Source organism: Odocoileus virginianus, chromosome 5 (assembly GCF_023699985.2).
Source record: "Odocoileus virginianus isolate 20LAN1187 ecotype Illinois chromosome 5, Ovbor_1.2, whole genome shotgun sequence".
NCBI lineage: Eukaryota > Metazoa > Chordata > Mammalia > Artiodactyla > Cervidae > Odocoileus > Odocoileus virginianus.
Genome location: NC_069678.1, coordinates 10554840 through 10565504, shown reverse-complemented (window position 1 = coordinate 10565504; position 10665 = coordinate 10554840). Strand labels below are relative to the sequence as shown.

Sequence of the window (10665 nt, the reverse complement as noted above, 5' to 3'; positions counted from 1 at the left end):
AGAAGAACTGACTCATTGAAAAAGACCCTGATGCTGGGAAAGATTGAAGGTAGGAGGAGAAGGGGGATGACAGAGGAGGAGATAGTTGGATGGCATTACCAGTTCGATGGACATAAGTTTGAGGAAGCTCCGGGAGTTGGTGATAGACAGGGAAGCCTGGTGTGCTGCAATCCATGGGGTCACAAAGAGCCAGACACAATTGAGTGACTGAACTGAACTGAGGAGGAAATTCCTCGGCGGTCCAGTGGTTAAGACTGAGCTGCCAGTGCAGGAGCACTTGTTTGATCCTTGGCCAAGGAACTGAAATTCCACATACTTTGCAGTGTGGCTAAAAAAAAAAATAAAATAAAGGATGAGTAGGAGATTGACGACTAAGGTCCATATAGTCAAAGCTATGGTTTTTCCAGTAGTCATGTATGGATGTGAGGATTGGACCAAAAAGAAGGCTGATTGTCGAAGAATTGATGCTTTAGAGCTGTGGTCCTTGAGAAGACTCTTGAGAGTCCCTTGGCCTGCAAGGAGATCAAACCAGTCAATCCTAAAGGAAATCAACCCTGAATATTCATTGGAAGGACTGATGCTGAAGCTGAAGTTCTAATACTTTGGCCACCTAATGTCAAGAGCCGACTCATTGGAAAAGACCTTGATGCTGGGAAAGATTGAGGGCAAGAGGAGAAGAGGGTGACAAAGGATGAGATGGTTGGATGGCATCATCGACCTGATGGACATGAGTTTAAGCAAATTCTGGGAGACAGTGAAGGACAGGGAAGCCTGGTGTGCTGCAGTCCATGGGGGTCACAAAGAGTCTGACGTGACCGAGTCACTGAACAACAGGAGATTGACAGGGGACAAAGCAAGAAGAAGCTTTCTGAGAGAATGAATGGCTTGGGCAAGGGCTCAGAGGTATGGAAGGGCATGGCATGTGCCTCAACGCAGTTGGGTACCTAGGAAGGTGTGACACGCTGGGTAGCCTTCTAAAGTTAAGGGAGATCACTCAGTGTTTTTACCTGCAGAGTGACATGGTCAGATCTGAATTTTAGGAAGATCACCCTGGTGGCAGAACTGAGAATGGGTCAGAGTGGGGGACAAGGTTAGAGGTGGGGGAAAAGGCCAGATGTGCTTACAATAGCCTAGGAGCAAGGTGATACAGTGGGATCTCAGGTGTTGTAGACAGAACTGAGCAGTATTTAGAAGGTCAGGTTGCCTGACTGGGTAACTGGAGGGCAGTAAGGGGAGGATAGGAAGACAGCCACGTTTTTTGATTTGGGTCACTGTGTGAATAGAGGTATTATTTGTTGCAACAGTAAGAGTCAAGGGAGGTGACAGATCTGAGGAAGGTTTTTTTTTGTTTTAAGCTTATTTTAGATTCAAGCCAGAGTGCATTGGAGGGAAAGGAAGAGGGGTCACTGAAGATTTCAGACCAGAGCAGGCAGAGAGATGAGCTCCTGGATGCTGGGTGAGGTCCAGGAATAAGACTTAGAGGTTGGGTATAATGTGAGGGGATGGATGGTAGGTCTGTGTAGGAATCAGAGGTTAGGATTCTATGGGATTCTTTTTTTTGATGTGGACCTTTAGAAAAAAAGTCTATACTGAATTTGTTACAAAAATGCTTTGGTTTCCTGTTTTGGCATTTTGGCCACAAGGCATATAGAATCTTAGCTCCCTGACCAAGGATTGAACACATATCCCCCACATTGGAAGGTGAGGTCTTAACCAATGGACCATGAGGGAAGTCCCTAGGGGATTCTTGATGATTCGCTCTTCTAGGGAGGTTTACCATTGTGACCACCTGTATTTAAGCCGTGCCTCATTAATTGTGTGAACTTGGGAAAACTTCTCTGAGCCTCAATTTTCTCCTCTGCAAAGTGGTGGTAAGACTGTACCAACTTTCTGGGATTTTTGTGTAAATTATATGGGATGATACATGGACATCACTCAGCACCCAGTAGGTGCCTCATAATGTCAGTCTGGACTCCTCCAGCAAAGGATATGACAAATCCATTACACATGGAAATACAGAATGACCCAAACCCAGTGTGACAACGCAGGTTCTCTCATGCCGAGTAGGCTGTCAGGGGATGTGCTGTGCTGGGCTCACTCAGTCGTGTCCAACTCTTTGTGACCTCATGGACTGCAGCTCGCCAGGATCCTCTGTCCATGGGATTTCCCAGGCAATAATACTGGAGTGGGTTGCCATTTTCTCCTCCAGGGAATCTTCCTGACCCAGGGAAGGAACCCTCGTCCCTTGTGTCTCCTGGATTGGCAGATGGATTCTTTACCACCGATCCACCGAGGAAACCCCATCAGGGGATTGCTAGATAAACTTTTTTGTGCAGTTTGTTAAGAGAAAATATCTCAGAGCAGATTTGGGGAGGGCAGAGGAATAATAAAAAGGATCCTTTTGGTGAAAAATTTTGAGTTCAGTGGTTGGTGCAACTTCACCAAGTCGCATGCTTAAGTCAGGGGAAAGCAAGGGCCCTGGGGCCCCAACAGCGAGACCATTTCTCTTTCCCTGGAAATGCCCCAGGGATGGTGGGGAGGTTGACAGAGCTTGACAGTGTTCAGTCCCTCACTTCTGCCACCTAGTTCCTTCCTGCCTCCTCCCTATGGCTTTTAAACTGTTTACAGGCATCCAACTTCCATTTCAGAAGTCCACCTGGGCGTCTCAGCAGGACCTGTCCTGGAAACACTTCATACGTCATGCAGGTGTGAGAGGTGTGGGTGTGGGAAGGCTTGCTGGAGATGAATCAGCATTGTCTTCTCCTGCCTGAGTCAGGAGCAGGGCTGGGCAAGTGCTGGCCGACCCAGACCGGAGGGAGGGAAAGAAGAGCGGGGAGACCAGCCTGCAATGACACGTCTCAACCACCAGGGGGCATGAACAAGACGGGGAAAACCCAGGAGTTGCTGATGGGAAACCTTTGGCGCCTGGAACCACGCCTAGGGGAAAGAGGACACCCAGCTTCCCAAGCTGGGCATGGGCTCAGTCACTGCCAGGATGTGCCCACTGCCTGCTTGCGTCCTGGCTTCTCTGCCTTCATGAAGTGGAGAGAGTAGAATGGAACTGGACTTTGAGGGGTCAGCCTATCCAACCCTCCTGTTCTGCAAGGGGGAAGGAATTACTCTAGATTACCCAGCAAGTTAGTGGCAAATTACTGTGATTTTCATTCAGTTTCAGCAATATGGCTCCTTGATGGGCACAGACCTGGTCTCAGTTTAGGGACAGGTGTCCAGATGCTGCTCCTAGCATCAGAGGCGCTCTCTCTTATCTCTCTGGTCTTCCTTTTTCCCTCACACTTTCTGTGACTCTGTTTTTCTTTGACTTTCCTCCCAGTTTCTGTCTGACTGCCTCTTCGTCTCTTCCTCTGTCCGCCTCCTGTCTCCATCCCTGCCCGCTGGGGACTTTGCTGTGCTCCTTCCCTCAACGGGTCCCCAGAGCAAGACATTTCCCCCAGTCACTCCTCAGGGACTCACAGCTCTCTGAAGCTCTGTTTTCCAACCCAGTGTCTCAGTTCCACTCCTGGGAGCAGGCAGGGAAGTTATGATTTGGTAGCATAATCAGTGATGTGATTTGGGGAGGTGGGAAGGCTCCCGGGTACTGTCCCCAGCACCCCACCCCCTACGGTGCCAACGGTAAGCTGGGGATGGCACCTGGTATGGGCAAGACCCTTTGCTCATGCGCTCCTGCCCGGTGAGCTCACCACGTGGGGGTGAGGGCGAGAGAAGACAGGCGCACGAGTGATTCAGTCGAGATCAGAATGCTCTGAGCACAAAAGGAGTGCTTGATGTGGGACAGAGCAGGTGGAGGCAGACTCTGGTTAGCCCTGGGGCGGTTCCGTGAGGTGAGGGCATTGAACTGGCCTTTGAAGGATACGTGGGACTTCGGGAGGCAGGGATGTGGTGAGTGGGCACATTCTGAGCAGAAGGATGGGCATAGGCAGCCTCGGCCACTCCAGGGGCTCAGGCACAGTGAGCAGGCAGTTAGGAGACATGCAGGAGAGGTTGGATATGCAGCTAGGGGCCAGAGCCCGAGCACCTCACTTCCAGCAAGGGCCATGGGGACGCCACTGCAGTTTCTGAGCAGAAGTGCCATCTGCCGAAGTCCATCAGTTAAAATGGAAGAAGTGTTGTAAAAAGCAATGCATTGTACCCCACTGATCCTGACCCTCGGGGAGAACAGTTTTTATTCCAAGCTCGACCTGAAATAGGTTTTGACAGGGAAGAGCAGTAGCTCATGGGGGCCAAGTGCCTTGGGGAGGAAGGACACTGGGTGGCTTTGCAGAGGTGTAGGAGGGGGTACTGGGGGCCCCCGAGGCCTGATTTCATCTATGCTGCTCAGGCTGCCCCCAAGTCCTACTGCGAGTGACCTCCAGGGAAGGAGCAGCCTGGCTTGACGTCTGATCCTCTGTGGTTTCTCAGGCTGAGTTTCTCTGTGGTGTCAAGACCCAAAACTCCCCAGAGTGGGCCTGATGAGGGGGTCTCTGTTCCAGGGCCCTGTCTGCCAGAGCTGGGTTGGGGTTTCCGCCTGCTGCCCAGTGACCAGTGACTTCGGCTGCCCTAGCCCTGGGGGAGGAGGGCGGTGCCGCTGAGTCACTGCCTGAGCCTCTGGGCCTGGAACCCAGGGTGAGTCACCTCGGACTCGGGCCGCTGGAGGAGGGGAAAGAAGCTGGTGGACATCTGGAGGGGGGAGGGGAGCTGGCACACAGGAAGGGCGGTGCCCGGACTGGATTGAGGCAGTAGGCAAGGGGGCCTGGGAAGGGGCAGTGTGAAGTCTGCTCTTCTCTGAAAGGCCCTCCCCTGGGCTGGGTCCTAAAAGGCCTCAGTGTTTGCCTTTCTCTGGGGAGGGGCCTGGACGAGTGGGTGAGCGAGGCCGAGGCTGTGGCCTCATCCCCGGCCTGGCCTCCTGGCTTGGGAAGCTGTGCGGGCCCCCTCCTCACCTGCCCACCTCCCGACCTGGAGGAGACTCGTGTTTTCTCCTCCCTGCAGCCCTCCTGGGCCTTCCTTACACACACAGCCTGCTGCTCACCCCAGCTGACTATAGCAGAGCCATCTCCACCTCACTGCCTCCCTGTCTCCTCCCAGACCCCTTCCTACCCGAAGGGGGCCTTTCCAGGTCTTTTAAAGCACACCCACTTGCCTTGGTTCATCACTGAAAGTTATTCTGGGGCCGGCTATTAAAAGTCACTGTTTCCCTCATTCCCTGTGGTCACCCCTGCCCTCTTCTTCCTGATAGCCCCCAGCTGCCTGCTGGTTCCCAGCACACACACAGGCCCGTGAAGTCCCAGCACGCACCGGCAACTTCTGGCCCGACAGTGAACTGTGACTCGCAGGCATTTGTCATGAGAACAAGGCTGGGCCTGAATCTCCAGGCCCCTGTGAACAGGGGCGGCCTCCCCTCGCCCAGGGCCCAGAATACCTTTTCCCGTGACACCTCCCGCTCCCGCTGTGGCCAGGGTGGGGCTGGGGGAGGCGCTGCCCTTGGCCGACCAGGAAGGGAGGGACTGGGAGCGGGTGTGAGGGGGTGGCAGGAGGCCAGGCTTTGGCGGGATCAGGTTAGGGCAGGTTTGGTTTCCTTAAAATGCAAAGTTGGGGGCCAGTGGGGCTAGCATATAAATTCCAACTCTGGGCATCTGGCCCTTTGCTTTCCTTCCTGAGTCTCTCTCTGCTCTCTGGTCTGGTGAGTACCTCTGTCCTGGCCAAGACCCCCATGGGTTTCTGCCTTTGTCCCTTTGGCTTTTTTTTTTTAATGGATTTTTATTGGAGCAGAGCTGATTTACAGTGTTGTGTTAGTTTCTGCGGTATGTCCCCTTTGCTCTTGTCTCCTTCTGGTTCTCTTGGTGGAAGGCCCGGGGCCTCTGTGGATCTCTGCACTTGGGGGGAACCTCCTCCCCAAATGTGTCAGATAGAGGCTTTTTCCCAGTTCCTCTGTGAGGTTTAGGGGTTACTCTTGTGCTGTGTCTTACGTCTTTCAGCCTGAGTGTCGGTCTAGAGGTACTTCTTGGGGGTTTGGGCCTAGGCATATGAAGTGTGTGTGGTGGTGGGAGGATGGGGGGCGGTGCTTTAAAGAGAATCCTGGGTTTTTTTTTTTTTTTTGAAAAGTCCTGGATTCCAGCAGGACAAAGAGCCAAGGATCTCAAGCGAATGGGCCTGCTGTGTCCCTGCCCTGAGAAGCAGCATAGCTATGCTGCGTCGGTCTTCTCCCACCTCCTGAGGGCTGGGCTGGCAGGATGGGCCCAGGGTGCTTCTTGCCTCTGGCGCCTGCTCCTCCGGCCTCACCCTGGGACCTGCCTAATCCTCCCAGGGTGGTGTGACCACTCTGAGAGGCAGGGCCTTGGAAAGGATGACCTCCAAATTCTGCCCTTGGTCTCAGATTCTGTCCTGATCCTGGGGTACTGGGCTTTTGATTTCTTGAATTCCCGTCCCAGGAGAATCCTTCCTGTTAGGGAGAGTGTTCAGTTGCCAGCACCCCTGCCCCGGTGCCTCCAGCGTGAGGGGAGACACAGTCCCTAGCTGGTGAGAGCCCCTGGTCTGACGGAGGATACACCCTACCCAAGGGAGCTTTCAGTTAGATGGGGAAGTCACTCCTCAGGGAACCTCGTACCCCTGGGCTGTACCCAAGGCCGCTGCCAGAGCCCAGAGAGCACCACTAACTAGCACGTGCAGACTCCTGTCTCCCCAGCCCTGGCACGGAGCCCACTGGCCTATGATAGAAGCTGGCAGAAAGGATCCCCAATGGGACTCTGGCCACCCTGCCGGTTTTTGGTTTTTTTTTTCCCCCATAGACGCTCTGGGCCCCAAGTATGATGGGAGGAGACATGGGGCCCTTCCAAATACAGGGAAAGGTCTAGCTTCTGCCTCACCCACCCAGTGTGAGATGGAGGTATGGCTTCTGGCCAGGGAGCCACAGGCTGAGGAGGAGACACAGCCCTGCCTGCCCATTCAGAGAGGGAGAGGCAGCCTGGGGCTCAAGGGAGCAGACAGTCCTGCAGGCTGGGCTGAGGCATCTCCCTCACTTGCCACCCCTGTAGCCTCGGATCCAAGATGTCCAGTCCCCTGGAGCAGGCGCTGGCTGTGATGGTCGCCACCTTCCACAAGTACTCTGGCCAAGAGGGAGACAAATTCAAGCTGAGTAAGGGGGAGATGAAGGAGCTTCTGCACAAGGAGCTGCCCAGCTTTGTGGGGGTGAGTGGGGCCTGGGGTACGGGTGTGGGGGCCCAGGGCGAATCTCTCCTTCCTCCCTGGGTGGGGGTGAGTGGGGCTGGCCAGGGGTGAGAGGGGCCTGGTGTACGGGGTGGGGGCCCAGGGCGAATCTCTCCTCCCTCCCTGGGTGGGGGTGAGTGGGGCTGGCCGGGGGTGAGAGGGGCCTGGTGTACGGGGTGGGGGCCCAGGGCAAATCTCTTCTCCCTCCCTGAGTGGGGGTGGGGGGGTGCTGGGGATGCCTACACCAGGGTGGGGTCAAGCCTTTTATGACCTCACCAGAGTGAGAGTGAAGGCTTTGTGTGAATGCCTTAGTGGGTACGCCACTGCTGGCTCCTCCCTGCAGCTTTCCAGAGAACGGATGTGCTGTCAGAGCCCAGAGAGGGCAAGTGACTAGCTCAAGGTCACACAGCTCTCATTTGTGATCTCCTTCTCTCTCTTCCTCCTTCCATCCTCTCCCTCTTTTGTTTTTCATATTTACTTGCCAAACTAAGAAGGTGTCTAGGGAGAGAAAAGCTCAGCGAAGACACACCCTGAGATGTTTTGGAGAGAAATGCCATCAGTTCTCAATTTGCCCCTTGCCCTCCCTTTAGTCACCTCCTCATGTGTGCTCATGTGCTCAGTCGTGTCCAACTCTGCAACCGTGTGGACTATCGTCTGCCAGGCTCCTCTGTCCATGGAACTCTCCAGGCCAGAATACTGGAGCAGGTTGCCATTTCCTACTCCAGGGGATCTTCCTGACCCAGGGATCGAACCTGAGTCTCTTATGTCTCCTGCATTGGCAGACGGATTGTTTACCACGCATGCCACTCCCCCTCCGCCCCACCAAAAAAAATATTTATTTGTTTGGCTGCACTGGAGTGAGGACAGAGGGAGGTACATGGGCAGGAAGGTCCAGCTCTCCACCTCCTTCCACAGGCCAGTGGGCTCTATGCCAGTGCTGCGGAGATGAGCATCTCCCTGGGCTGGTTAGTGGGGCTCACTGGGCTCCAGCAGTGGACTTGGGTACAACCCAGGGGTACGAGGTTCCTTGAGAGTGCATGGGCGGGAGTCTTAGTTGCGGCATGTGGGATCTAGTTCCCTGACCAGGGATTGAATCCAGGGCCACTGCACTGGGAGTGTGGAGTCTTAGCCATTGGACGAAATCCCAGTGGAGTCTTAGCCACTGGAACAAATCCCAAAGTCAGATCTCAGGCTTTGAACATACGAGGCGTGTCCTTTTTCCTTAAAAAATTTTTTTTGATCATACTTTCCTAATTTGGTTTCATTTTATCTGGTATGGGAAAGAGTCTGCCTTTTTGGAATTCATTTTTCTGGTGATGAGGCATGGTGGTGGCTTCAGAAAGCTTGAGTTTCCTCATCAGCAGGATGTGGGTAATGCCCATCTCGCTGGGCCCTTGTGGGGAGCAGAGCTGATCCTATGAAGGGAGGGTCTGGAGATCCCCCAGCAGGGAGAGCTGGAGACTCTGGCTCATGCACTTCCCTGTGTCCCCACTCACAGGGCACCCTAGTGCTCCCAGGACCTCCCTGCTCACCATCAGTCCCAGGTGCTCCCTGCTTACCATGTACCTGCTGCCCAGGGAGGAGGGGAAAGCTGGGTTCTGCCCCATGAGAGCAGGTGGCCTGACTGTCTCTTGCTTTCAGGACAAGGTGGATGAGGAGGGCCTGAAGAAGCTGATGGGTGATCTGGATGAGAACAGTGACCAGCAGGTGGACTTCCAGGAGTACGCCGTCTTCCTGGCCCTCATCACTATCATGTGCAATGATTTCTTCCAGGGCTCCCCAGCGCGGTCCTGATGCAGGGCTTGTGGCTCCCTGCTGTGGGTCTCTTCGGCCGGGGAGGACTCTCTATCTTTTTTAGTTTTACTCAATAAACTGTTTTTGCCGGTTGACAGTATTTTCATTGCTCAGTGCTGCCCTGTCACCTGGCTGGTCCAGGTGCTGTGCTGAAAGTTAAAGACCCAAAGCTGCTTTTCGTTGTGAGCTGTCTTTACCCCTTTCAATGCAAGATGATACAATTCCTTTAAAAATGTTGTGGGTTTCCTGTGTATCAACTTACAAGTTCAGTTAGCCAAAAGCCACATTTATAAATCTCTTTGAGACTGGCCCTTTCCACCTTAGAGTCAGGGTGCTGGGAGAAAATGTCCTTATGATTCTTAAAGACCCTCTTGTCTGAAAGGATCAAGAAGACACACTATTAAAATTATTAGAAGACATACTATGTATCTGAGATCTGAGACTTGCCCTTAAATCTTTTTGAAGTCCACATGAAATTTCTCCTCTTTGACTTTATCTTACCCTGAGGCCCATTTCCTTGGCAGGCCCAAGGATTTGATCTTGGCCCCAAGGCCATTTGTTATTTTGAGAGCCATTTGTTGTCTGGGAAGACTGTCTGGGGCTCCCCTGGTGGCTCAGAATGTAAAGAATCTGCCTGTAGTGTGGGAGACCGGGTTCAATCCCTGGGTCAGGAAGATCCCTGGAAGAAAGGAATTGTCACCCACTGCAATATTCTTGCCTGTAGAATCCTGTGGACAGGGGAGCTGGTGGGCTACATGCGGTCGCAAAGAGTCGGACACAGCTGAGCAAGTAACATGAACTTGTACTACAACTGCTCTGGGCCCTCTATATTTTCTCTAAATTCTACTCAAATTGAAGAGCTCCTTTTCTTTGGCTGAATCATGAAACATGCAGGATCTTAGTTCCTCCACCAGGGATCCAACTCGTGCCCCCTGCAGTGGAAGCAAGGAGTCAAAAAAGAGTTTTAATGATAAGGAAAGAGGGGATGGAGAGTAGACAAGTCATAGACAATATTTCTGTGAATTACTTTCTTACTTTTCTCACTTCCCTGGGAAGCTCTGATGCTTGGAAACTGCTTACAGAGTAGCTCAGACAGAAGCTCCCCCAAAATAAGGAGTGAGAAGGTTCTGGGACATCCTGCTTATTCTCACTGTTCTGCTTTAACTGCACATCTGGGGATGGTGCTGGGCAAGGTTAGGCAGGCTGAGCAATGAAAAGAGAGGAGCCCATTTCCTAATACCCTGTAGGAAAAGGAAAAGTGGTATTCACCTGTATTAGGTCAGGGATGTATGATAATGGTAATTAACATTTCCACAGCAGTTCCCAAAGCTGCTTTCATGCACACTGTTTCTTCAGCCCCATGGTAACCCCCAGAGAACTATCATTAAGTCTCTTTTACAGATAAGGAAATCGAGAGGAGGAAGAGTCTGCCATTCAAGGCGCTCTCGTTTTTGGCCAGGCTCTCTGATAGGCCTGTGCGGGCAGCACCCCACTGACTTTTCACAGCAGTTGTGTGAAGGCTGTATTACTAGTTTCCACATTTCAGAGAGGAGGACGCAGGGGCTGGGAGAGGTTAAATACGGGCTTCCCCGCTGGCCCAGTGGTAAAGGATCTGCCTTCAATACAGGAGACCTGGGTTTGATCCCGGTGTCACGAAGATTCCCTGGAGTAGGG

The 10665-nt window shown here is 53.0% G+C and overlaps 1 protein-coding gene across 1 annotated transcript; it reads left to right on the top strand.

Moving 5' to 3' along the window:
• The first annotated feature begins 5576 nt into the window (after positions 1 to 5576).
• On the top strand, positions 5577 to 9091 carry S100A2 (S100 calcium binding protein A2). Its single transcript, XM_020890789.2, has 3 exons — positions 5577 to 5674; positions 7026 to 7179; positions 8839 to 9091. The coding sequence occupies exons 2-3, from the start codon at positions 7039 to 7041 to the stop codon at positions 8989 to 8991; spliced, it is 294 nt and encodes a 97-aa protein (XP_020746448.1). The 5' UTR covers positions 5577 to 5674; positions 7026 to 7038; the 3' UTR covers positions 8992 to 9091.
• The last annotated feature ends 1574 nt before the right edge of the window (positions 9092 to 10665 follow it).

Coding starts and splice junctions, on each gene's coding strand:
- S100A2 (XM_020890789.2), top strand. CDS start 7,039: ATGTCCAGTCCCCTGGAGCAGGCGCTGGCTGTGATGGTCGCCACCTTC. Junction 7,180..8,838: donor AGCTGCCCAGCTTTGTGGGG/GTGAGTGGGGCC, acceptor TCTTGCTTTCAG/GACAAGGTGGATGAGGAGGG.